Source organism: Rhipicephalus microplus, chromosome 5 (genome assembly GCF_043290135.1).
Source record: "Rhipicephalus microplus isolate Deutch F79 chromosome 5, USDA_Rmic, whole genome shotgun sequence".
Lineage (NCBI taxonomy): Eukaryota > Metazoa > Arthropoda > Arachnida > Ixodida > Ixodidae > Rhipicephalus > Rhipicephalus microplus.
This window is the reverse complement of record NC_134704.1, coordinates 38,758,104-38,785,561: the sequence shown is the minus strand read 5'-3', so window position 1 is coordinate 38,785,561 and position 27,458 is coordinate 38,758,104. Positions and strand designations below refer to the sequence as shown.

At 44.8% G+C, this 27,458-nt stretch overlaps 1 protein-coding gene across 1 annotated transcript; it reads left to right on the top strand.

Moving 5' to 3' along the window:
* The first annotated feature begins 1,280 nt into the window (after positions 1-1,280).
* LOC142817472 (uncharacterized) lies at positions 1,281-25,574 on the top strand. Its single transcript, XM_075894486.1, has 7 exons — positions 1,281-1,295; positions 9,139-9,299; positions 9,839-9,939; positions 10,868-10,968; positions 13,675-13,875; positions 18,513-18,576; positions 25,485-25,574. The coding sequence occupies exons 1-7, from the start codon at positions 1,281-1,283 to the stop codon at positions 25,502-25,504; spliced, it is 663 nt and encodes a 220-aa protein (XP_075750601.1). The 3' UTR covers positions 25,505-25,574.
* The last annotated feature ends 1,884 nt before the right edge of the window (positions 25,575-27,458 follow it).

Here is a 27,458-nt window from a genome sequence, read left to right as displayed (position 1 = left end):
GTCGCTTGTTTACTCTTGCAGCATCAAGCGGTTGCATGGTTCAACGTCTTCTTTCAATCAACCTTTTTTGCCGATCGCCATTGCAGAGTGGAATATATTGCCAGATAATGTTGTCACCGAGCGTAATTCCATTGTGTTTAAGCTGTTGCTTGCTAATCACCTCACGCTGTATTATTAATTACGACCTTGCACTGTTCTTCACGTCTGGTTAAATTGTAATGTTTTATTTTGCATCTAATAAACAGGTAATTTATTTCACTGAGATGGTTTCAAATTTGTGACCTGACAAGTCTCATGTCTAACTTTCTATGTTACCCCCCCCCCCTCCTTAAGTAATACCCCGACAGGAGCCTTTAAGGAAAAAAGAAATGATGATGGTGACCACTCTGACTGAATTTAAATTATTCCAAAGTTCCTACTGCAGCTACAGTTGCCAAGTGCCCACTACGCCATAATTCTTTCTCTTGCGAATCGGCGCAGGGCTCACTGCGCGTTCGTAAGGCAATTACATGCGAACCTACGCACCTCCTCACTTTGTTGTTGATTTCGCTGCTGCTGCTGTTGCTGATGATGACGGTGGTGGTGGTGGTGGTGATGATGATGATGATGATGATGATCAGGCATTTCTGAGTGTTTTCAGAGGGTACATCTGTAAACCACCCACAAGTTGCACAATTCACACGTTTTGAAGCCTAGCGCGATATTTAAGGAGACCCTTCCCACTACATGATCTTCTGATAACGGGCTTCTTTTCCTCTTCCTTTCTCTGTTCCTTTTTTTTTTTTTGCGAAGCAGTTTCAAGCAAAGGCGTGGCTCGATGTTCTAAAATAAGTGCCCCGCATATGGTCTGGGTTCAATTCACACTCAAACCAAATACTTTATAATTTATTTTCTTTGCATCTTTCAAGATTTTTTTGCTCATGCACAACGCTGGTTTTTCGCTCAAGACGCTGACACTGGAATTTTCGCGAAAGGATCTCTTTCATGACATTCCGTTAATAAACTTTGCTTCCATTCGCTACTTATTTCGGCTGTAGGGAACCAGCGCTGGAGTTTCCACGCCTGCCCTGGCGGTCAAAGCGCACACTTCTCAGCCGCTTCCACAGGCGAGAGTGGCGGCTCGTAGAGGTGGTGCGGGCGCGCATCTACTGGCGGTACTGCTGCTTGTTGAAGTACGACAATATGTAGAAAGGAGGAGGGCGTATCTGTGTATGTTTTAGGGCCTGTGCGTCCCCTGTATGTAGCCACTCTCGTTTAGTTCTTGCAGTGTTCACTAGATTATGGTACCAGCCCCTGTATGTAGCCACCTCTCGTTTAGTTCTTGCAGTGTTCACTAGACGGCGTTACTTGTAGCTGATGATGAGAGCTCCGGAATGACAGCTTTTGGAGAGCTCCGGAATGACAGCTACAGATAAGTGTTTTTGCACGTTTCCAGCTTGCCTCTGTATGTAGCGTTATGAGAACGTGAGGCGCTAGCGTAAAGCTTGATTAGGTCTAGTACGGTGTACGTTTTTTTTAGTATTTTGTACTGTGTCTTTTTTTTCTCCAGCCACCACGTGGCTGAGGACTGCGCGTAGACCGACCACGTGCATGCGCAGGTGCTGTGAAGTGTAGCGTATTTATTTATTATTGTGGTTCTTTTTGGCTTAGACCAGTGTATTTTAGTACAGTTTTCTAACACGTGGGCATCGGTAAACTGAGCTAGCCATGGTCAAAAAGACCGTAAAGTGTTCAGAGTGCGGGGTAGGGTGGAAGGTGGAAATTAGTGCGGAGGAGAAAGCAGAAGATGACGCCAAGTGTAGACAGTGCGAGTTCGAGGAGAAAATGAAAAATATGATGGCGGTCCAGAGTGGGCTCATGGAGAAAATCGCAGAGCTGGAGAATGCATTGGCGAAGGAGCGAGAGAAAACGTCAGCCATGGAAGAGAGACTCCGGGCAGCCGAGAAGGGCCTATCGAAGGTCGTGAAAGGGAACGAAGACGCAGGTGACGGCGGAAGCATTATGGCGACGACCCCCCGTGCGGGAGAGATGAAGGAAACAGGCATGACAAAGGCAGATACATTGGCCACAGGGCCCAGCTACCGGGAAGTAGTTTTGAGGGAGGGAGGGAGCAAACCAGCAGCCGTGACTCACGCTAGTCACCTAGTCAGCAGCCAGGTGCAGGTTTCAGAAGGAATGTCTGAACAGGTCATCATCGCCGGTGACTCAAATTTAGTCCGATGCGCAGCGGCAATCAAAGAAAGGGTGAAAGGCGACAAGAGAGTTGCGATAGGGACGTTCCCAGGACAAACGCTGGGGACAGTAATGAGTCAAGCGGGTGAACAACTCGCAGCTAAAGCTAACAATCGTAACCTCGTTGTAATTGCGGGAGGGTTAAATGACGTCCTGAAAAAAGAATCGTCAGGACTAGCGATGACCTTGGCGAAAGGGGTGGATGACATGCGCACCGTGTCCCCCCAGGTGCAAATTGTAGTATGCACAGTACCAGAAGTACCAGTACGCAACGTCAACCTGCAAAGAGCGGTTGTCGACGCAAACAAAGAGATATGGCGAATTAGTCGAGAGAAGGGTTTCGAGGTAGTGGATTTAAACAGGGAAGTGCACAGGTGGGGTGGATTCCAAAGAGACAAGATTCATTTCGATAAGAGGCTTGGACACGAGGTGGGCTGGCGACTGGCAGGACGCGCAGTAGCTTTTTTGGGGGGCTCACGGGCCCTTCGGAGTCCGGGGTAGCTCGTAACAGGGAAAACAACCAGGAGGACGCTTTGACAGGTAGAATTGCGAAAAACCAGAAAAAAGGTAAAAGAAAAAGGAAAAAGGCGCGTGTTGCAATTAGTTACATAAACATGCAGGGTGGCAGAAAGAAGGCAAAATGGTTAGAGATTGAGGAGCAGTTAAACAAAGAACAGATAGGCGTGTATGCGGTTACAGAAACACACCTTAGAGACTTGGAAGAGCCACCACATATTAAAAATTATGTTTGGGAAGGGTGTAACAGGACCATATCGGAAAGGAAAGGTGGGGGTGTAGGAATGCTAATTCACCGCGGAGCCAAATGGGTTAGAGTGAAACAGACGTGTTCAGAGCACCTCTGGGTTCTGGGCACAGTAGGTGGAAAGGAAACGTGGCTAGGGGTAGCCTACTTGTGGACGGGGAATAACTGCAGAGAAAAGAATCAGGAGATAGTGGATTGCATGAGTGCGGATATTAAGGAATTTGGTAATGGGGCCGAAATCATCCTTCTAGGGGACATGAATGCCCACATACATGACCTTGACGGATATTCAGACACCAATGGGAAGTTATTACTAGATCTTTGCGAGCAACATAGTCTGGAGATAGTTAACACGGGGCCTAAATGTGACGGCCAGATCACATGGGAAGTCGGAAACAAGCAATCAAGTATTGATTATTGTCTCATGACTGAAGGAATTTACCACAAACTGACAGAAATGAGGATAGACGAGGAAGGCATTAACAGCTTGGGTAGTGATCATAAACGAATAACATTACAAATGGGATACGAAACTGAAAATATGAGCATGGAATCAAAGTCTGGCAGCTCGTATTTAAATGACAAACAAATAATAAATATAGCCGCAAGAGTCGAGGAAGAAGTAGGCGAAATACCAGGCAAGGACTGGGAGTATAGTGAGCTGTTACATCTAATGACGAAGGAGATAGGGAAAGAGAAGAAAACTGTTTGCTGGAAAGGAAAAAGGAAGCCAAAAAGTTGGTGGAACAAGGAAATCCGGGAGGCGATCGAGAAGCGACGCGAAGCATCACGGGAGCATAGAAAGGCAAAAAAGGAGAAGCGGCCGCAGGGCGAAGTCAAAAAAATATGGGAAATATATTTAGAGAAAAAATCCCTTGTACAGAAATTGGTAGAGGCAAAAATTAAAGGTGAAAGTGAACGCTGGATGACAGAGATACACGAAAAAAAGGAGGCCGCGCCTAGGATTTTTTGGAGCCACATAAAGGCGCTAGGTAGGAAGTCTGTCACAACGCAACAACATATTCTAGATGAAGGAGGAAATCAATTGGAAGGGTACGAAGCGCTAGGTTACATCCAAAAGGTAACAGCCGACTCGTTTCAAAAGAGCGTCCAGGGGATCTCCCCGGTGAGTAAAAGTGTGGCGGAGAAAGCAACAGAGGAAGAGCCAGTACTTGATAATTTCAACTGGAAAAAGGCCGAAGGAAAAATTCCAAAGCGCACTGCCGCGGGTTTAGATGGGATTCCCGTTAGCCTCATTAACGAACTAGGACATAACACTAAAGAAGCATTGTTAAAAGCAGTAGAAAAAAGCTTAAAGGACGGACAAATACCGGACAGTTGGCGACAAAGTAGAATGAACTTAATCTATAAAGGCAAGGGAGAAAAGGACAAGATTCGCTCGTATAGACCACTAACCATTACATCGGTACTATACAGGTTGGCGATGCAAGCAGTAAAAATGAAAATAGAAACATGGGCCGAACATAACGATATTTTGGGAGAACTTCAGAACGGATTTCGAGTCGACAGGCGGTTAGACGATAACCTGTTTGTTCTCACTCAGTGTATAGAAATATCTAAAATAGAGAATAGGCCCTTGTACGTGGCTTTTCTAGACATCACTGGGGCATACGACAACGTTAATCAGGAAATTTTGTGGGATATATTGAAAGGAATGGGCATGGGCGACGACTGTATACAGCTTTTGAGGGAGATATACCGAGAAAATACAGTTTGCATAGAGTGGGAAGGAATGCGTAGCAAAGAGAACGTTGAGGTTAGCAGGGGTCTGAGACAGGGATGTCCTTTGTCCCCGCTGTTATTCATGCTGTACATGGTGAGTATGGAAAAAGCGCTAGAAGGTAGCAACATTGGTTTTAATCTGTCACACAAACAGGGCGGCATGATGATTGAGCAGAAGCTTCCAGGTTTATTTTATGCGGACGATATCGTCTTATTTGCGGACAGTCGAGATGATATACAGCAGCTGGCGAATATATGCGGAAGGGAAGGTGAAGCTCTTGGACTAGGATTCAGTGTAACGAAGTGTGGATTGATGGTATTCAATGATCCCTGTGATCAGACGGTGTCAATACAAGGCCAAGAAATACCGAGGGTAAGTGAATACAAGTACCTTGGAGTATGGGTAAATGAGAGTGATAGATACATGGAGGTACAGGAAAAAGCCTCGGCAGCAAAAGGAAAGAGGAATGCGGCAATAATGAAGCACAGAGCGTTGTGGGGATACAATAGGTATGAGGTGCTTCGAGGTCTGTGGAAGGGTGTAATGGTTCCAGGGCTTACTTTTGGGAACTCAGTGGTGTGCATGAGGGCAGAGGTGCAATCGGGAATGGATGTAAATCAAAGGACTGTGGGACGCCTCGCGTTGGGTGCTCACGGGAAGACGACAAACAAGGCTGTAAAGGGCGATATGGGGTGGGCAGGTTTTGAGGCGAGGGAAGCGCAGAGCAAAATAAGGTTCGAAGAAAGGCTAAGAAATATGAAGGAGAGTAGATGGGCAGAGAAGGTGTTCCGTTATTTGTATAGGAAGAGCGTGGACACACAGTGGAGAAAAAGAACTAGAAGATTATACGGCTGGTATTGTAAGCCATATGTCAACAAAGAGCGTTAAGGGAAAAGTCAGGGAGGCGGAGAGGATTTACTGGATGGCAGCTATGGAGAAAAAACCGGCTTTGAGTAACTACCGAAAGGGCAAAAATGAAATAAGGAGGGAGGCATTTTACGATAATTCAAGGGGAAGCGCTTTACTGTTTGAAGCGAGATCGGGTTGCCTTAGAACGCGTAGTTATAAAGCAAGATTCAGTAAAGAAGAAGAACAATGCACATGCTGCGGGAAAGATAAGGAAACGGCGGAGCATGTTCTGATTGAATGTGGAGATATCCACCCAGGTGTACGTTTGGGCACGAGCCTACAGGAAGCCTTGGGTTTTAGGGACAACAATGGAAAGCTGAACACACCCGCGATTGAAATAAGTAAGAGACGGTTAGAGTATTGGTGGCAGAAAATTAGAGAGAAAGGACAAAAATAAATATTGGAAAAATAAAATATGGACAGTGTGCCGTAAATGGCAGAGAACTTAAGCTGAAAATTTACCTTTTTTTCCATTAAGATAGAATTTATCGAAGTAGAAGCATTAGGCCAACTTAAAAAAAAAGAAAAAAGGGTTTTTTTTTTGTTTTTTTTTTTCGAGCCTGGTGGCATACTTGTCACCACCCCGTTATAAAGGGGACGCTCATAGCATCCATCCATCCATGAAATATGCGAGATAATATAAAATATTATAAAATAGGAATGATGTCACATATGGCACGTGTCATTGGTGGAAGGCAATCGTTTGATTTAGTGCGGCGACGTATTCTAGGGGGAGCGTTGTAATAAAATCGAGTGGGAAAAATGTACGGAGGATTCATGGTTTACCAGATTTACCTCCCGAGCTTCGCCCACTCATCGTCATTCACTTCATAAATATGGCGGCACTTTTTCCTTCTTAATCATATCGATAAAAGAGCAAGGGGCGTTGCATCCAAGTGGTCAGGCGAGCAAAGTACGTATGTTTTGTTCTCGCTCTCTTGTCTTGTGGTTTCGGGCTAGTTTTCAAACCGAATGACGTGTGTCATATTTATTCGATAGTGAGGGCGGCCACCAATGGAAAGAAGGGTCAAACAGTTGAATTTAAACGACCTTTTGGCGCAAATAAAACGAGTGCATTATGTAGTATACGGCATAATTATTTTATTTTTCATCTGGTCTGCTGAAAGTTGGGTTGTGCACCTCAGCGAAAACGAAATTATCTCATATATCTATCCTTCTGACCACCACCACCGAACGCCATCTGATGCTGCCGCGTGAAGTGAATGATACAATAGGCAGGCAGTCTACTTTATTTGTAAAGAGTTACGCATAAAGGAAAGCTGCCTTGTCCACAATATTTGTGCGGGGACATGTTCGCCTACGCCTCTGAACTTTTATAAAAGGAGAATCTCGCGGTGAGCACTCAATGCTGAAAAGCATCTGTTTACACTGTAAAAAATATCCGTGTTTTAACGTCGGAGCAGACCGTAGAAACTACAGAGTAACATCTGTTTCCTGAAAAATAGCGAGACTGGACGTTTAAAGCACAAACTGTGCTGCGGTTTATGGGAAACAGCAGGAGTTGCCGTAAAGCAGCAGTCGATGTTTCCGTTCTTTCGCTCCTTCCGTAAAACACCAGAAAAACGTATGTCTTCTGTACTTCAAGAACACGCTTCCGTGATTTGTGTGCACGGCGACATACTGGCTGAACTTTGACCATTCCCCCCGTTCGACAATGATACAGTGAACTAGAACAGAAAGTTAAGCGACAGCCATGGGCAATGCCTTGAGAGAGCTGTCGGCGACATACTGGCTGAACTTTGACCATTCCCCCCGTTCGACAATGATACAGTGAACTAGAACAGAAAATTAAGCGATAGCCATGGACAATGCCTTGAGAGAGCTATCGTGGCGGGTGGCTAACGTATACATACAGCGGCAACGCTGCAGTCGCCGACTAAGATGAGGCGTCCCACAGTGTGTAAGGAATGCGCAGATTCGCATTGTACGCTCATGGAAAGTCAGAAAACGAAGACGGAAAGTGTGATAACTGGGCAGGCTTTGATGAGGAAATTAAGCTTAGAGCAACATTGGGTTCGAAGATAGACTAAGAAATACGAGAGAATGAGGAAGAGAAACTGTTCATTAACTCACAATGGAGAAAAAGAGCTGCATGCAGGATCACTGGAAAGTGCCAGTATGGATACATATATATATTCGGAGAGGCGGAGAAGGATAGCAGCGGTAAAAAAGAAAAAGAGAACGTTTCAGAGTTTTTACCGATTAAGGAAGAGGATAATTACAGCATTATGATACTTCACCGCAAGGGAAGCTAAATTTACTATTAGTAGCGAAGTCGGGTTGCCATAAAAAGTTATAAAGCGAGACGATATGGTGGGCCAGCCTTCGTTAGTGTGGTCACACTGACGAAGGCTGGCCCATCAGCCGAAACATTTGTAATTAGTAAAGGTGTTTCGGCGTACGTCGTGCTTTTTCGCTTCCGATATATATATATATATATATATATATATATATATATATATATAAATATATATATATATATATATATATATATATATATATATATATATATATATATATATATATATATATATATATATATATATATATATATATATATATATATATATCGTCGAAAGGCGCTGCACTTCGTTTTCAATCTTGCAAGATTGAAAGCGAACAGGTACTTGTACTGCGTCTATGAGACTTTATTGACAAAAGATAGTGAAAAAAAAACATACCCGTCCAAGAATCCCTGCATATATGTGAATCTTGATGGTGTGCATAATAGTTTACGTTTTTTTTTTTTTTCGTCACATCGTGAGAATGCACGACACACAGAAGAAGAGACAGTGTACATGTTCTCCTATTTTCGTTCCTTTTTTTTTTCGTGCTTGCAAGCCTTGACTTGTTTAGTGAGAGCAATCCTATAATCGTAGCTGCGTTGTATAGTTGGCACACCAATTAACACGCAGTCAATGAAACACAGTAATGAAGTGTATTTTAAAAGGGTGCGGTTTGCTGTTTCTTTGTATGAACTCGTTGTTTTCACGCTGTTTCGCACCGTCAAGCCTACCATGCAAGCTCAAGCCCAATAATAAAATTTGGAAGGCTCGGGGAAACGTTTGTTCTTTTTATGAATTCATGAGTCTACTCGGTGAACACCGACGGCGACTTCACTTCGTCACCGAAGAATTCATCGGTTGTTGAATGGTTCTCACTACCTGCGACGAGAACATCGATTCTTCAGAACTATTTCCCTTTACACCACTTTTCCTGAATAACCGATAAATTTTTTGCACCACCATAGCTCTTCCCAACCACAACAGGCCAAAAGAAAAAAAAATGCGTTGATGGTCACACAAAATAACACGACTGCTGCGGTGTGTCCGGCCATCACTGCCCAATAGAATGGGTGCAAGATAGCATCGGTGCATCGTGGTGTCGGCTAGAATACAAAAACAAATTGTAGGCAGGCGCTAAAGTAGTCAGTTTGCCCCAAAGGGAGCGTCGCGAGTTCGATTAAAAGCCGCACCACCCGCCGGTGCCGTTTCAGCTGAGCGCCTCCCTTCGTAGCCTAAGAGGGCGCTACGAGCGTCGTGTACATCAGTCACGGCTGCATCTGCTCCCACAAAAACGCCGGATTGCCCCGGAACTTCTCTTCCTGCCTCCAAGATTCCTGTGCGCAAGGTCAGTAAAGCTGCTAAGACTCTTTTGCAACCAAAATCTTCGGGACTTAAAGCACAGAAGCGAAAAAAACCCCACAACGAGGACGCGCCCGGGGTACGTTCAAGGCTAGGCCTAACAAAGCACCCGCGCCGACCCAACACTGGCGCGGGCGCAACGCCGGCTACTAGTGACCCCAATGCCGAAGTGCCCATGATGCTGTCCGCGTTCGACATGGACACCACACCACCTTTGAGTGCAACAGACAAAGCACACGTGTTTTCCATGCCTGCACCGCTTGCAAGTCATACGTTCATTACTACAAAAATAGGTGTAGGAGACGACAGGGGCAGGAACTATCACTTGGCTGTGTGTAAACTTATTTTGCCATATTTGGCGGAATCGGAGTGACAGCCGTGAGGTACGATTGGTGCTCGCATTTTGCATGCAGGTTGTGTTGCATCTTGTTATTGATTTACGTGCTCAGGACCAAGTAGTGCTAGCAGTTCATTTGTTTGGTTCCTCACTTGTCAAGTTTTTTGGCGCACTCTTCACTTGTTCAGCTCAGTGGTCTCTGGCACCCTACGTGGTCAAGGCAGGCGGCTATTGTCAGAGCTCTCTCACCTTCCTGCGAAGTCCATCACCTGGCACACATCACAATCAGGTAGGCATTTATTTCACCGTTATCGATCATTACCTATCTTATAAACAGTTATAAGGTGCACTCGCATGCCACAGCTCATACGAGCTAGGCATGTAACATGTCTGTCGCTATTATAAGGTGAATAATGAAACACGTGTTTGCCATGCTTGCATCGCTCATACATACCTTATTACTAAATTAGGCACAGAAAACAGTAGGGGTAGCAACGGTAACATTACTGTGCGTAGGCATATTTCAGTGCATTTTGTGGATTTTTAGTGTCGGCTATGAGGTACGACCATAGTGCTCGCACGCTGTGTTGCACCTTTATTGAGTTGCGCATGCAGGAAGCAGTACAGTGAACAGTTTAATTCTTCGGAATTATATGAAGCATTGCTTGCACTCAGCAATAACGGCATTTTTCCTTTGTTAGTGTCACTTAATTGTATTATTGTGGTGAAGCCTGCTGTTGAGTTGCATCTTTGTAGTTTGAGGATGTCACAGGTCTGTTTGTGCACGCACTCATTAGTGATCTCCTCGGTGCCCATGCACATGGCTGTTATAAGGTGCACTTGTAAGCCGGATCAGCAGGAGTCTGCTGTCACGTACACACCAGGCGTGTACGTGTCTTTGTCGTCTTATCGAGCGCAGACAAAGCACTCGTGTTTTCCATGCCTGCATCGCTTGCAAGTCATACGTCCATTACTACAAAAATAGGTGTAGGAGACGACAGGGGCAGCAACTGTCACTTGGCTGTGTGTAAACTTATTTTGCCGTACTTGGCGGAATTTGAGTGACAGCCGTGAGGTACGATTGGTGCTCGCATTTTGCATGCAGGTTGTGTTGCATCTTGTTATTGATTTACGTGCTCAGGACCAAGTAGTGCTAGCAGTTCATTTGTTTGGTTCCTCACTTGTCAAGTTTTTTGGCGCACTCTTCACTTGTTCAGCTCAGTGGTCTCTGGCACCCTACGTGGTCAAGGCAGGCGGCTATTGTCAGAGCTCTCTCACCTTCCTGCGAAGTCCATCACCTGGCACACATCACAATCAGGTAGGCATTTATTTCACCGTTATCGATTATTACCTATCTTATAAACAGTTATAAGGTGCACTCGCATGCCACAGCTCATACGAGCTAGGCATGTAACATGTCTGTCGCTATTATAAGGTGAATAATGAAACACGTGTTTGCCATGCTTGCATCGCTCATACATACCTTATTACTAAATTAGGCACAGAAAACAGTAGGGGTAGCAACGGTAACATTACTGTGCGTAGGCATATTTCAGTGCATTTTGTGGATTTTTAGTGTCGGCTATGAGGTACGACCATAGTGCTCGCACGCTGTGTTGCACCTTTATTGAGTTGCGCATGCAGGAAGCAGTACAGTGAACAGTTTAATTCTTCGGAATTATATGAAGCATTGCTTGCACTCAGCAATAACGGCATTTTTCCTTTGTTAGTGTCACTTAATTGTATTATTGTGGTGAAGCCTGCTGTTGAGTTGCATCTTTGTAGTTTGAGGATGTCACAGGTCAGTTTGTGCACGCACTCATTAGTGATCTCCTCGGTGCCCATGCACATGGCTGTTATAAGGTGCACTTGTAAGCCGGATCAGCAGGAGTCTGCTGTCACGTACACACCAGGCGTGTACGTGTCTTTGTCGTCTTATCGAGCGCAGACAAAGCACTCGTGTTTTCCATGCCTGCATCGCTTGCAAGTCATACGTCCATTACTACAAAAATAGGTGTAGGAGACGACAGGGGCAGCAACTGTCACTTGGCTGTGTGTAAACTTATTTTGCCGTACTTGGCGGAATTTGAGTGACAGCCGTGAGGTACGATTGGCGCTCGCATTTCGCATGCATGTTCTGTTGTGTCTATTGATTTGCGTGCTCAGCAGTTCATTTCTTTGGAATTGCACGACACATTGCTTACACCCGACAACATTGCGAATTTGCACGTCACTTAGCCATACTACTGCTTAACTGCAGCTAATCCAGCATGGGAGTCCTTGTGTGTACCCAAGAAGTTGGTGTATGGCAACAGAATCAAGCGATCGCATATGCGAAGTTTTGGGTGCCCTATCTTGAAGCCACCCATTTCCATCTCTTGCGCGTACTACTGGCAGGCTACGGTGCAATTCATACTTGGTATCAACTGTTTGATTAGTCAATATATCACAAAAAGCTTTAAGTAATTGTTTAAAGTAATTATGTTTCAAGCTAAAATTTTAAAGTAATTGTATTCAATATTGGACCTGGCTGCACTTGAGAGGCTGAAGCTGCTTTCACATATGTGCAAGATATGAACATCTGTTGTCAACATTAGCGATATAATGGATAGCATTACTTAAGTTGTGAACATGTGTAATGTTGGAGCATATGCTAAGCTCACTTTTGACTGCACATTCAGGAATAGCCTTTTAAGAGACCCAAGTTGCGCAAGTATGGGTGCAGTTTTCTGTAGAATTTGTGCAGTTAATGTTACAGTCTCCGTCATTATTTCTTTTCCTTGCGCCGCCTGCTTCAACTTAGTTTAAACATTTGTAGCAGGTCAAGAATATTTATATTCACTGTGCTCTTATATAGAGGACTGCTTAAAAAGCATTGGCTAATGTTCATATGAAATTGAACATAACCTGACATGCTAACCAGATATTGGAATGATTCTACTATTGTAGACTGTAAGGTATTATTACCATTGTAGCAGTGTTTTTATTATAAAATTGGGCGGTCTGAAAAAGTGCACAAGCCAGTGAATGTAATTTAGCAAAATAAGTGCTCTACCTTCATTGCAGCCATAACATCAATGAAGAATGCCCACTTGCCGGCATTGCGCACAGACATTTTCAACATTGACCGACTACTTCGAGCACTACCACTATCACAGCAGTGTGTTGGGCGGTGCCCTTTGCCCTTGTGAGCCTTGTGGAGCTTTGTTTAAAAACTATCAGAGCCTAAGAAGTCACGTCTTCAGACATCACAAGAAGCGATGCAGCAAACAGACTGATGATGCGTTTGTCTGCTCTGTGTTGTCATGCGGGGCGAGTGTGCCTACTCGCACGGAGCTTCTTGGTCACATAGCTGCCCATCTGGAGAGTGGAATTGATGCTGTTATGTGTCCTTTTGTGGGTTGTGGTAGTGTGCTGAGGTCAGCAGGTTCCTTCAGAACACATGTTTCAAGGTATCACCGGGGCAAAACTGCAACACAGTGCACGGAAGTACCTGAAATTGAATCCAGTTCAGATCAAGAGCACAGTAGCACACCCCCTGCTGATGTTGGAGATAACTGTGAAAGGGAGTCTGGTTGTGACAGCGATTTGCCGCTGAACCCCTTTTTTTTTTATAGTGATGTCATAATCGTGGAGTGCACGCCATTTTCCTGCTCATATGCTTTGGTGTTTACAAAAACAAAAGGAGCCTTTTTTATTTTGCAAACAAAATCTGTTGCAATCAATGCTCTATCTCGTCCACTTCTTTTTTTCTTGTCTATGTGGTTTACGTCCCTACCTTTCTTCAGCCTGAACCTACTAGCCAACAACATGTTCTAGTAAGCTGGTGCAGTAGTTTCAGGGTGGTATTCCCCACCAGTCTGTTTTTTGTCTTCTTTTTTTGGCGTGTCACAGCTGTTGCACTCAATTGTAGGGTGGTAATATAGTTCTACATTTCAATCAGTTTTCACTTTAATATCTCTACAGATGAATTCATCTATTATCAAGTAACTGTTATTTACTTTGATTTTTGGAATAATTGCAGGAAATCTTCCAGGAGAGGATGGCGGCCTGTGCGCCTGCATTATTTCAGATGATGGAGGAGGCGCCGACGAAACATACTATGGAACTGGTGGTGCGCGTGAGAGACGAAGGACAAAGAGAAAAAGCAGTCCAGGTAGCTGTGCTACCATTCCTCTGCGCGCATTTTAAGGAAGACAAGAACTACCTTTACCAAGTATTTGAAGTAAGTTTCACTTTGTTGCATTATGTTAGTACAAAACTGGACAGTAACATCTTTTCAGAAAGTGATGTATTGGTTTGTTGAGAACAGCTTTAGGTTCTAGATTTTATAGAATACAGTCGATCCCGGGTATATCAAACTATGATATATCGAATTATTGGCTATATCAAAAAGTTGAGAGATCCCCTTGAATTTCCCATGCAAAAATACGGGACTGCTGTACACATCTATCGAACTCACGCACAGCAGAACATCCGCTAAATTGAACTCTGAGCCACGCTAAAGCCCACAAATTGCATTTTTCCTAACAAATAATGATCATTTATAGCCACAATTCGACAAGTTCCGATCCCTTTTCGCGTGCAAGTGACTAAAAGGGGGTGCTGAAAAGTGAAACATTGAAACTCCATCTTGCTGATCTAGCTCGTTGCACAGCACTTGTGAGTGCACCGGTATGCTTGATGTGCGATCTGCAGGTTTTAACGTGGGGGCATGGTGATGACCGAGGGCACCAAAACGAAGTGGAATGACTTAAGGAAGTTTAGTGATCTCATTGCGATGTTCGCATTCAATCGTGTATGATGGCATGTGGGACTGAAAAGCGTGGCCTTCGAGATGTGCAACTTCATGAGGTATTTTGGTGCTTCCGGTTTTAGAACGCTCATTTCGGAGGCTACGCTTTTTTCTAGCTTTCCGCACCAAAGCAACAGCTGTCGGTTACAAAATGACAAAGCCACAAGTGACATCGCTATCACCAACATGCTGACGGTGGGAGCTTGCTCGTTTGTGGGCAGCATCGCCTTTTGTGGCTTGTGGACCTGTGTACTTCTCGCCTCGTTACTGATAAATCATCATTTGGAAGTCGGCGCTACACATTGATACGCTCGTAGCGATAAAAATCATGGCTGGTGCTAGGAGCGACCTCAAGTAAAGCACAGTCGTGAACTGTTTCTTTGCGGGCTTTGTGCCAGGTGACGACTTTGAGTGCGTCATGACTGCTGTCAAGGGCGTACAATGCCTCAGTAAATTCTATGCCTTGTTAGTGTTTTCGGGCACCATCTCGGACAGCGAGCGGCTTCATTGGAGCAGAAGACGACGTCGCTGGTTCTGACTGCATGGATGCCGAGATGATGCCCAATGTTGACGGTGCCGTGGAATTATTGCTTTCGCCACCAACGCTCTACGGAGCTTACATTGGCATTCAGTGCCACTCAGCGCTGTTGTGGCCGAATGAGCTGAATTTGCTTACTTGGAAGGGTCCAGTGATATTGAGGACAACTGAAACTTGGTGGCACGCAAAAAGAGAGAAAAGTTTACAGACTATTTTCAAGTGAAATGAAGTGCGATAACTTGCAAAAGTAGATGTTCAGGCCTTGTTCTTTATCATATTGTGAGAGAATCATTCTTTAAGTGCTTGTTAGGATTTCAAAAAACTGTTTTTAGGTCTGAGATGCTCTAATTTATGCCTTAAATACACATATTTTGTGTTTCGACTCATCGATATATTGAACTACATATATCGCGATCCCCTTCGAGTTCAATATATCTGGGATCGACTGAATGCTGTGCAGGTTTTTAGCACAAAACAATAGCTTTTTCAGTTGAATTTTGTGAAAAAAGCTGCTTTTGTATAAAGGAAAATTAAACTTTGACTGCTGAAATCAGTTTTCTTCTAATTTCACAATTTCTGAACTTTGAGCAGACTTAACTTTTTTACACTTCTTAATCGATGTATTTTCTTCCCATAAAGAACAAGTGCAATGCTACCGTATGAGAATTTAGTGACCGCTGCAGCAAAATTTTTTGACAGAACAAATATGCTAAACATCCAAAAATACCTAATTCATGAATTGCTGGACACAAGTTAAAAGGAGGATAGTGTAGCTTTGCATATCTTTTGCCTTTGTGCTTCATTTTAAGGTAATTTTGGTGGCTTTGTACAGCAGCATTATTCATTAAAATTACACCGGAACACGCGCTTTGTCACAAGTATCAGCATTTGAAGATAGTGTAAAAAAAAGGCAATTTTCAATTTTTTTGTGGAACTTACTTTGGTTATCCGCATTGTGTCGTAGTCACAAAAATGTTCTGAAAAAAAAAATACACTGCCCTTGAGCCAACAGTTAGTGCGGGCAGGTGCCATTGTTTCATCAGAGCCACTAGGATAGGGAGTGAAGTCCCCAAGCATCCGACTATAAAGTTCACAGAGTGAATGAGAAGGAACGTAGCGCTGTGAAAAGTGAGACTTCATGCAACAAAAACTGTGTTGGGGCATGGTGCACGCATGGTGAACCACAGTGCACAAACTTGGTTTACTAGCCTTTTTCAGGCTCAATGGGAAAAAAAGTGTTTGTGTGCAATCAGAGTGCTCCACATGCACAAAGCATTAGTTTTTTGCAATGCACTGCAGAACAATGTTTCTCGTCACTTTGGCTGTAGTGCCTCATTACGACGCAGTGAGGAGGGCACTAAGAATGGGAATAGGCCAGAGTTGTTGCAAGATGTTGCTCACTTTGTCCCTTGCTGTCGCACATGCAAAATAATTTTAAGCAATACTATCACCACTAACATTGATATATTGACCTGCAATCATTCAGAGTTGTCTATGATGTTGCTGTAATCCAAAGAGAAAAATGAATCAAAATGTGAGCAGGTTTTTTTTGCGTGCTCGCTATCCATTCTACTTTGCTCTAAAATTGTTCCAAGTTTCAAGGCTCCTAGGTAGGTAATTTGTACTTGGTGCACACAGCCTGCAATAGACCAGGAACCATGGTGGAAAACGGAATTGCAGGGATCGCATCTCTGATTTATATATTGGAATGGCCGCAACTGTACATACCGTATATACTCGTGTAAGGGCCGCACTTTTTTTTCGAAAATTTTGCTAGGTGCGGCCCTTACACGAATCAGGCCGATTTAGTACAGGCAGTACAGGCCAAAGGTCTGTACTGTTTATGCAACAGTAGCAGAGTGCAAGAGTCACAAATGACATGCCAGAAATGTTTTTATTCGGATTCCATTTCGCTGTCCTCGTTCTCGGAGGAGCTCGCCTCGGCGTCCGCGTCTTCCCAGAGACGGTCATCTTCGGTGCCGTTCATGGAGTTCGAAATTCCCGTTACCTTGAAGCTTTTAGCAACTACTTCTACTGACATGGCACGCCACGCATTCAAAATCCATTCACACACCTGTTGGAGCGACGCCCGCTTCAGCCGTCCTGTATGGGTCTTCTCGTGGACGCCTCCAGCCATCCATTCAGAGTAACATCGGCGAAATTCCACTTTGAATGGTCTGTTGACGCATACGTCGAGCGGCTGCAGCACACTCGTCAGGCCACCGGGAATGACGGCCAAGTCCGTACGAGTTGCGGCAACTCGGTTCTTGACGCGGTCGGTCAAGTGGCCCCTAAAGCTGTCCAAAACAAGGAGGGCTTTCCGTTGTAACAGCCCTCCAGGTCTGTTTGCCCAGACGGTCTTAATCCAGTCAACGACCAGTTCCTCGGACATCCAGCCCTTCTCTTGCGCACGTACGACGATTCCCTGAGGGAACTTCTCTTTTGGGAGAGTCTTCCTTTTAAATACGACGTACGGCGGAAGCCTCCTGCCGTCTGCCGTGATGCACAACATCACAGTGCACCTTTGGCGTTCTGCACCAGTCGTGCGCACAGACACACTTTTCGCACCTTTTAAATCCACTGTGGTGCTTTCCGGTGCATCGAACCACACAGGTGTCTGGTCCGCATTCCCAATTTGGGACAGGTCGTATTCATGCTCCCTCCTGAGAGCATTCACGAAGCGATGAAACTTAATGACGTGGTCTTCGTACTCGCGCGGCAGTTTTTGGCAAATCGTCGTTCGGCGCCGAATAGAAAGCTGGTTACGGTTCATAAACCGCGTAGCCCAGCCCCGACTTGCCTTGAATTGTGCCGGGGGTATTTCCATGTGGCGAGCGATGCTGAGGGCTTTGACGCGTATCATGTCAGTCGATACGGCGTAGCCGTCCCTTCGTGTGTCGACGACGTAGTTGACGAGCTCGCTTTCGAGTTGCGGGTACTTGCACTTTTTCCCGCGAAACGCCTTTCGGCTCCTGTTAGTAGCGGCGAGGGCATCTTTCTGATTCATCCAGTAACGCACGCGCTTCTCATCGACGTCGTACTTTCGTCCAGCTTCCCGCTTCCCGTGCTCCTCGGCATAGTCAATCACTTGCAGCTTAAATGCTGCAGTGAATGATCTCAGATGCCGGCCCATCGTCCGTCACGTGCGCTGGCTTCTGCAGGGTTCACTACAACCAACAAAGTGACACCGACGACACCGATCTGAAGTCGCGCTGCCAACGTATCGACACGATGCTAGGAACGATGCCAACAAAGAGGCCGCACAAGGCAAATATGGCGGCGCGCTGTCAACAGCGTGGTCGGCGCGTCGGCGGAAGTAGAATAAAAGCGGAAAAGCGTGCAGCGCCATCTGGCTGTAAATGAACTAACTACACTTTTCTGGCGGGACATTTTGAACTTTTGTTTTTTTTTTTTCGAAATATCCGCTTTCAAAGTTGGGGTGCGGCCCTTACACGAGGGCGGCCCTTACACGAGTATATACGGTATCTCTTTGTGCTTTTGTGTACATGGGATATTTTTGCTCATCCAGGAGGGAACAAGCATCACTGAAAAGCTTGCCGAGTTGCCATCAACGCCTACAATCATTGCACTGGGTGAGTTCCCTTGTCGATATCATTATGTGTTGATTGTTGTGCGAGGAGGTCAAGTAAATTGATGACATTTTACAACATGAGTGTGAGCCTAACTCCAGCTACAAGGTGCAGTAGATACTTATACACTTAAATAACAGATGTTGTCGGAGGAGAAGAGTGGAAGATGAGGGCAGACCTGCAACTGGGTTTTATTCAGTACACTCATGCAGGGAACCTGCGTTCATTCTGATAGTCTGAGTGAAGTATCACAGACACAATCATTGCTTTTGTTCATTAGGAAAAAAGCCTAGGCAAGCTCAAGTGCCATTGGGTCACAACTGCATCTCAATTCTTGTCTTTGCCAGTAAAGTCTGCCATGGTTTACTAAAAGTAAACAATTCGTATGCATTTAAGTTGGGCAGGTGAGAACCTTGTCTGGTCTTTATCAAGGGCTGGTGTTCCCTACATCATTCATTTATACATTGACCTGTATGACCAATGTTAACATTCCTCCATGTCTGAGTGACTTCGTTATCCTACTTGACGAGCGCACGTCGAACTCAGTGGGGTGGCACTTAGTGCAATCTTGCACACCTCATAGAGGCAATGCGGGGTCTTAGCATTTACCTTGAACGGCACAGAAGAGTAACCTTCACCCACAAACTAGCTCACCAGACAAAATGCTGTGCTTTAATATTAACCCAACTTTAACATCAGATCATACATTCTGAACATATTTACCACGAGCATGTGAAGACTTATTTTATGATTGTGCGTATTCGAAGACTGAAAAAGGCCATTGCACATTTTTTCAAAGGAAGCCTTGGAAAAATTTTGGGAGCGTACAAACCACTAGTAGGGTGTGTAAAATTGCACTAAGTGCCACACCTTTTAGTTTGTTAGTTGCTTATCAAACCAGGAGGAATGTTTACATCAATCAAACAGGCCAATATATATATGAACGGCGCAGGGAACACAAGTTGTTGATTCCTGACAAGGGTCTTATCTGCCTCTGACTTCAGTGAAAGTCCATTGATTACTTGTCAGAAACTATGACAGCCATTACTGGCAAGAATGAAATTCGGAGATGCAGCCTTGACCAATTGGCTCCTAAGCTTGCTGAGGTCTTCTTTTTTTTTTTCAGGAGGAAAATGATTGGGCCAGCGTATTTGGCTCAGATTGTACAAGAATTAATGCAAGTCTATGATGCATAGATGAGGAATTTGCAGACTGTAGCGTGTAACCATACGTGTTCTAAATGAAGCCCATTGACGAGTCTGTACCCATCCTTGTGCTCTTCTCATATGTTTCATTTGAACCACACCTTGATAACCTTAAAGGGCTCCAACACGAAAAAGGGCAGCAGGTGCGAAGGTGGCCAGAAGTCTCGCACAAGTGTGCACACAAAGATAATGAAGTTGGCCCAGAAGCTGCGTTTCAATCAGTGAAAGTGTGAGCATGAATCATACACATTTTCTGATGATATCCGGTTATTAGAGCTGAATATTATCTTGATTGTGGCTTTGCATTTTCAATTTAATTTGTTTGTAAGTATTATGAGCCTGGCGTTTTCTTTTTTTTTGTCCTTCGGAGTGTAGTCAAAATATACTGCTATTATTTCACAAGAGCCAGCACATGAAAATGCACTCTCAATTGAGATTTCTATATACTGTGAATTGTGCCAAGGACATATAGTATGTTGTGAAAAGAGAAAAATGGAAGGTTTGGCCTTAATTTTATCCTAGTTATCAATCTCACTGATGCTTCGTTAAAGAACCCCAGGTGGTCGAAATTTCCGGAGCCCTCCACTACAGCGTTTCTCATAACCATATGTGGTTTTAGGACATTAAACCCCATATATCTATCTAATCTCACTGATGCTTATGTTAAACAGGGTTTGGAAATTCATTCATCTAAACCAAGGGCATACACAGAACTTTTTAGGGGGAGGGGGCCCTTTTTGATCTGAACCAGAGGTCTGGGCAGGCAAATGGTAATTTTGCGCTAAGTATTTCATGGAGAAAAAAGTTTGGGGGGAAGGAGGGGAGAGGCACGGGCCCGGTGTGCCACCGCCTGGCTACGAATAAGTGTAGTGTATATTCACATGATGTTTCTTAGTTCAGGTCAAGCTCTTTCAGTTTTTTTACAGGATCCTCAACCCCCCCCCCCTCCCACCTCAGCATAGTGAAAAAAAACATTCTGTGATCAATAAACAGTGCTTAAAAAATTTCACTAAAGCTGCTGCTTGGGCGAGTTGGTTCATGATTAAAATATGTGCCGTCTTTTTTTGCGCTGGTAAATCTATATTAAGAAAGTTCAGCCATAATTTGTAGCTATATGTGGCACATAGAGCTTAACAGCAGAATGCAAAGTTGAAAATCAGTATAGGTATTCACCCGTGCATTCTGCTATACAATAGCAACAAATATTTCTGAAAATGTAACTGCTCATTCTGAGCATGATCAGAGCCAGTGGGAAACTTCTCAGGAGCGCCGGGCAGGCCCTATACATCCTGTGCATTTTTGCTGATTTTAGGTAGTTTTCTCAGTGACTAAAAGGGATATTCATATAATCCATACATCATTTTCTTCCAAACTTTTTGCTCTTTTAACTTCATAATATAGAATTTTTGTGAATTTTTTACCACTAGAGCTTGACTTTTGAGTTAATTGGCATCTATGAAAATTTGTAACACAATAACGGTAAAGTGCATAGCTTCTATTTTGCTTCAGTAGCTGTATACAAAAAAAATAATCAACTGGTTATCTTAAAATACATGGGAAATAATGGTAGCTAAGTAATAAAAAACTGTTTTGAGATATGGAATAAAGTTCAAAAACAGGTGAAAAGTGATCGCACTGTCAGAAACACTGTTCAATTATTTTGTTTAGTAGTTACAAGCTTGGTAATCACTGCCAAAGTCAATTTTTCGCCGTGGAGCCTCTCGCAATGCTTGTCTTGTTTTTTTTTTTTTGTGAGATGTCATTCAGCTCTATCTGCAACGTATCGTCAAGTGTGGTCAACGATTTCCAGCAAATTCATTGTAGTTTGGCCAAGCTTCAATCCTATCTCAGAATAGAGGCTCGTGTGATACTACCATTATTAAATGCAAAAAAAATATTCAATGTCGCCATTTCTAGGACTCTCACCCTAAACAAAGAAAGGAAAGATTCTGTGACTCAATTCCCATTAACTCAACACTTACACTGAGTCGTTCTCACACATTGTTATTCAGTTGCATCAGAAATATTAGTCCATGTCCATTAGAGCATACCCGTTGTCCCCATGTATATACGTGATTCACCTCGAAAGATGCTGAAAAGGCTGGGAGGTTTAACAATAAAGAGCTTGCTGGTTCAGCACCTCAGTACGTCACAGGGATTTATTCACATTAAGGGGAGACGCGGGTCGAAAAGTCGCGTTTTTTTTCCAAATTTCACCTTTTCTGTTTTTTGTTGCTTTATCATCTTTATACATTATATTTTGACATCTGAAAATATCACAGCGAAATAAGCATCAGAAGTCAGTGAAAAACGCGTCTGAGTGAGCGGCAGTGACGCGCGGCATCACGAAATTTCACAAAACGGGCTGCTGTTCGCGTGCTCGCGGGGCCGCGAAGAGAGCTGTCCGCCATATTGCGGCCGCTGGCTCGTGTAGAGTTGTCCTTACTCTCCACGATCCCGGTTCTTGAAGTCTCGTACGTTCACGAAAAATCTAAAAAAAAAGCAACAAAAACAGTCTTTTCCCGCCGTTTCAAACCGCGCGCCACTAACGCAGGGCCGCCATTGGCTGACAGCACCCGTGTTTTCTTGCCGTAGTTCGCTTCACTGTTTTCCGGAGTTATTTTTCGCTGTTTTCGTGCGATGGCAAGCCCGAAAAAGGCCGTTGCCGACCATCGGAAATACAGAAGTAAGAACAAGTTCAGAGGGAAGCGGCGGAGGACGTACAAGAAAGCCACCGCCAACGAAAATGTCCGCGACGGGCCAGCGGCCGGTAGGCCTAACATCGACCACGGCAACGTCGACCATGGCAACTGCGACGACGAGATCAACGCTGCTGTGAATTTTGTGAGTGCATCGCAGAAAAAGATCGCGTTATTCGAAAACGACGTCAGGCCGAATGCCGATCGTGCCGAAAGCGTAGTGCTGTGCGAGTTGGGTGCATTGACGGCCGTCGTCGCAGGCGCGGCATGCCCCGTTTGTCACGAGAGTAAACTCGCAGTTCGGGCACCGAATAAAAAGCGGAAAGGCCTTTCGGCGTTTCTGGAGCTACACTGCGAGAATGCGGAGTGCTCGGAGAGCATCCTTTCGTCCGCGTACTCGTCGAAGCGGGTCGCGTCAGATGGCGGCCGCGGTGCAAGCAGAAGCTACGACAGCGGGAGTTCGCGTGACGCCTTTGCCGTGAACCTGAAAGTGGTGCTTGCAGCGCGTGCCGTCGGTATCGGGCATGAGCAACTTTCACGATTTTGTGCAGTAGTTGGATTGCCAAACCCTATGCACCATAAGACCTTCCATGCTATCGGCAAAAAGATTCACAGTGCGGCAGTGAAGGCTGTCTGTGAAAACATGCAAAGGGCACGCAGCGTCACCAAAGAGGTGGCTGGTAACAGTGACGTGCCAGTCATGTTTGACGGCACATGGCAAAAAAGAGGCCACAAAAGCCACAATGGTGTGGGAACTGTAGTGTCCTTGGACACTGGTTTGTGCCTGGACTATGAAGTGCTTTCCAACTTCTGCCTGGCGTGCAGTTTGCATAACGACATGGGAGGCGATGAAGAAACATGGCAGGCGTTTCATCATCCCGTTTGTGAGAAGAATTGCGACTGTTCTTCGCATGCCATGGAGGCCGAAGCTGCAGTGCGCATTTGGCAGAGGACTGTGGACTATGAGACACCCCTGCGGTTCACCATCTTCCTAAGCGATGGAGACAGCAAGGCCTACAACGGGGTCTGTGATGCCAACGTGTACCCTGACACTCCAATTGAAAAAGAGGAGTGCACCAACCACGTGGCGAAACGTCTGGGCACCGGCCTGCGGAAGCTGCCAACGCCACTTCCACGAGGGGAGAAGCTGAAGGAGACCACCATCCAGAAGCTTCAAACTTACTTTCAGGTGGCCATTGTGAACAATCGGGGAAATGTCCACAAGATGTACACTGCCATATGGGCCTCATGTTTGCACTCGTGCTCAACAGACGGTGCTGGAAGTCACAAGTTCTGTCCTGCAGGCCCAGACTCGTGGTGCAAGCACCGACGTGCTGAGGCGCAGGGCCAGCCTGCACCGTGCCACACCCCCCTCCTGACCAAGGCCCAGGGTTTGGCAGTCCTCCCAATCTACAAGCGTCTCACAGATGCGAAGCTGCTTGCCCGGTGCCTCCACGGCAAGACACAGAACGCGGCCGAGTCCCTGAACAGCAAAATATGGCTGCTGTGTCCAAAGACCCGGTTTGCTTCCCGGACTGCTGTGGAAACAGCCACAGCCATTGCAGTCCTGTGGTTCAACCGGGGCCACGCGAGCTTTGAAAAGGTGCTGGAAGAGCTTGGGGTGCTTCCTTCGGAGGCCCTGGTTACCCTCAGCGACCGCCGAGACAGCATGCGCATGCACAAGATGAATGTGCGTCAGACCGCTGAGGCGAGGGCACACCGTCGCAGTGCAGCCAAGAGGGCCCGGGTGGAAGAGTCCTGCCGCACCAGCCGGGAAGGGAAAACCTACGGTGCTGGAGAGTTTTAGACAACTGATATTCCCTCTGGACATGTGTGTATGTGTTCAGCACAAGTTTCGTGCTACTGCGTTTTTCATTTTTGTAAATACAGACTTTCAAACTTTCAAACGCGTTTTTCTCATTTCGCAATTTTGGCCAATTTGCATTTTTTGCGGGAAGTGTTTCGGGCACTTAGAATGGTCATACGACGACGAAATTTGGCACACACATTGAGGAGAGTGCGTAGGGTGCCGATATCTACTTGAATCAGCACAACCTATCAGCTGTAAATATCTATTAATAAATTTAATGGTGGTCGAGTGGAAAAAAAAGGGTACTTTGCTACACAGATGTTTTTTTCATAGTTTCAAAGTTGGAGCACAATTTCTAGCTAGATATCGGCACTCTATGGCTAATAGGGAGCAAAAGGAGCCATTGAACAACTCTCTGCATGAACATTTAGTATGCGCGAAAGTTCCCGGAAAACTTATCAAGTTTCACCATTACTTGAAACACAACTCCCAAACTATTGCACTTATGTAAAAACTGATTACAGATTTGGAATCAGGAGGAAAAACTGCATCAGTGGTCCAATTTCTGAAGCTCTAAGTTGAATAACAAAAAAAAAGTGCTTTCGAGGAGCGTCTCCCCTTAACAAGAAAACTGTACGGGCTTCAACGAAATTTACACTTCCTCAGAACCTTCTTTACCCCCAGCATCTAAGGTTATCGACAAGCACGGCAAATGCAAGGTGTAATGATGCTAGGAGCTGAAAGTGTTCCAACCTATGTATTCTGAAGGCGGATTGTGAATACAAAGGTGCACAGTGTCTTCGGACTGCTTTAGAAGTTACCCGACAATCTTCTATACACAGCTGACTCTAGACAAGCATTTTGACTTTTGTACGTCAGAAAATTAGGCCGTAAGCATAGAGCGAATGCAAGGGGCTTGCACTAGAGTGTGTTTTCACTGGCTACTTCCTTTTGGAAAAACTGGTTTTGAGCCACCAAAAATGCTGTTTATGAAAAGCACGAATGTGGATGCACAAAGGGACACCCCTCCCCAAATTGCAAAGAAAACAAAGCGATTTTTTTTTTCACATTTTGCTCTACCACGTGCCCCTACTTTTTGTATCAAGGGCCATATACATACACAGAGAAGGCATTATAAAGTGTGTGTAAGTTGCTTCTTGCATTCATTTGATCACTTGTTTTTCACATTCTTTTCAGGCATAAACATGCTGAAGTGATGAAGAATGGTGATGTAGCAAGCTACAGCACATGTATTATATGTAAATAAATTCATCTGTGTTTTGTTAATGTTGCATTATTATTTATATGGTATGCAGCAGCAGGGGTGGTTTACACACACACAGTACATAAAGACTGCATTAGTGTAGGTTGAAACAGTACATAAAATTGGACATAAAACTCAATCATGAGAATCTACAGGCAGCCACATAAACATTCCATTCCATCCCGTAAAACATCGGCTTTTCGACAGTACTGGTCAACAAAAGCTTGTGTTAGTTTTTCACAAATTAAGTTACTACCAAAACTAAGTTTATTTTATGCTCAGTGAAACAACTCTTTCCTTCAAGGCAAAGAAACTACACAAAACCTTAGTCAAGCACAGAAAAGCCATTAAACGAAACCAGGTGTTTTACTGAAGCTTCTGTTTTCATTAATAATAACGGAATAATTTACAGCCAGACTGCTCTACAGCGATCTCCGTTTATTCCTCCTCTAAATACAGCAAATTCTGTATTCCTACAAACAGAGTCATGATGTGTTTGAGATAACAGATTTGCTGTGTTTGGGATAACAGATTTGCTGTGTTTGGAATAACAGATCTGCTGTGTTTGGAATAACAGATTTGCTGTGTTTGGGTTAACAGATTTGCTGTGTTTGGGTTGACAGATTTGCTGTGTTTGGGTTGACAGATTTGCTGTGTTTGGGTTAACAGATTTGCTGTGTTTGAAATAACAGATCTGCTGTGTTCAGGAATACAGATATGATGTGAAAGAGAATACGGAAAAATGTATAACAGAGACTTCGTGATACGGAGCCTGCTGTTACTCATTTACAGAATGCCTCCGGCAACGATTTACCAGCAGCTTTTGCTGTGTACCGAGACATTTTTTTTTACAGTGTAACTTGTGCTAAAGCCAGGGTTCTTTTTTACGAACGAAGCAGCGGACTACTCGATTCTTAGCTTTCTGGAGTCAGCCGATGCGGTAAGCTTCTTTTTCAGTGGCTGCCGAGGCTAAGTAACATCGGATGTCTTGCCTTGCTAGAGAATTTTCAAATGTTTTTCATTTTTACTCATCGTTTAGTTCGCCTAACGCACAATTTCACTTTTTGCGCTTGCCTGTGTCGGCTTAAAATAAAGGTGTCTGCTCAACATTGATAATTCCTAGGCTTTCACGTGCAAACAACACGTCATTTTGAGGCGCGCTGTGGTGTGAGTATCAGGAATAATTGTGACCGCACGGGGTTCTCCAATGCGCACATGTATCTTTGTTCACGGGTGTTCTTTGTATTGCCCCGCCGTGGTGGTCTAGTGGCTAAGGTACTCGGCTGCTGACCCGCAGGTCGCGAGTTCAAATCCCGGCTGCGGTGGCTGCATTTCCGATGAAGGCGGAAATGTTGTAGGCCCGTGTGCTCAGATTTGGGTGCACGTTAGAGAACCCCTGGTGGTCAAAATTTCCGGAGCCCTCAACTACGGCGTCTCTCATAATCATAGGGTGTTTTAGGGACGTTAAACCTCACATATCAATCAATCAATCTTTGTATTTTATACCCATCGAACTGCAGCCGCCGTGGTCGGCAATCTAATCACATGCCCTCAGCATAGCAGCGCGACACCACACGTGCCGCGGTGGTTAGCTTTATTATAACGTCCCCGTGCATACATACCGCGGACATACGATCGCTTCCTCTCTTTTTGTTTGTTTTGTTTTACTACAGATGTGGGCAGCGTGGCAGCACGGACTAAATGTCAACCTTATCTAGCTGAACACAAAACTCAGCATGCGACCAGGGAGTGAAGACGAGGGAGTCGTCGCCACTGCACAGCACAGTTCCTTCGATGCCATCTGGAATGACACAGTCCGCTTCGCAAGGCTTTTCTCCGTTTTTGGTGCTTTTTATGTGAGAATAGCCTTCGGATACAGGAGGTATTCTTCTAAACAAAACCGCACT

Excerpts from the sequence above, each read along its gene's own strand:
- LOC142817472 (XM_075894486.1), top strand. Across the intron at positions 10,969-13,674 it reads CTGGCACACATCACAATCAG|GAAATCTTCCAGGAGAGGAT; the intron begins GTAGGCATTTAT and ends GAATAATTGCAG. Across the intron at positions 13,876-18,512 it reads ACCTTTACCAAGTATTTGAA|GAGGGAACAAGCATCACTGA; the intron begins GTAAGTTTCACT and ends TTGCTCATCCAG.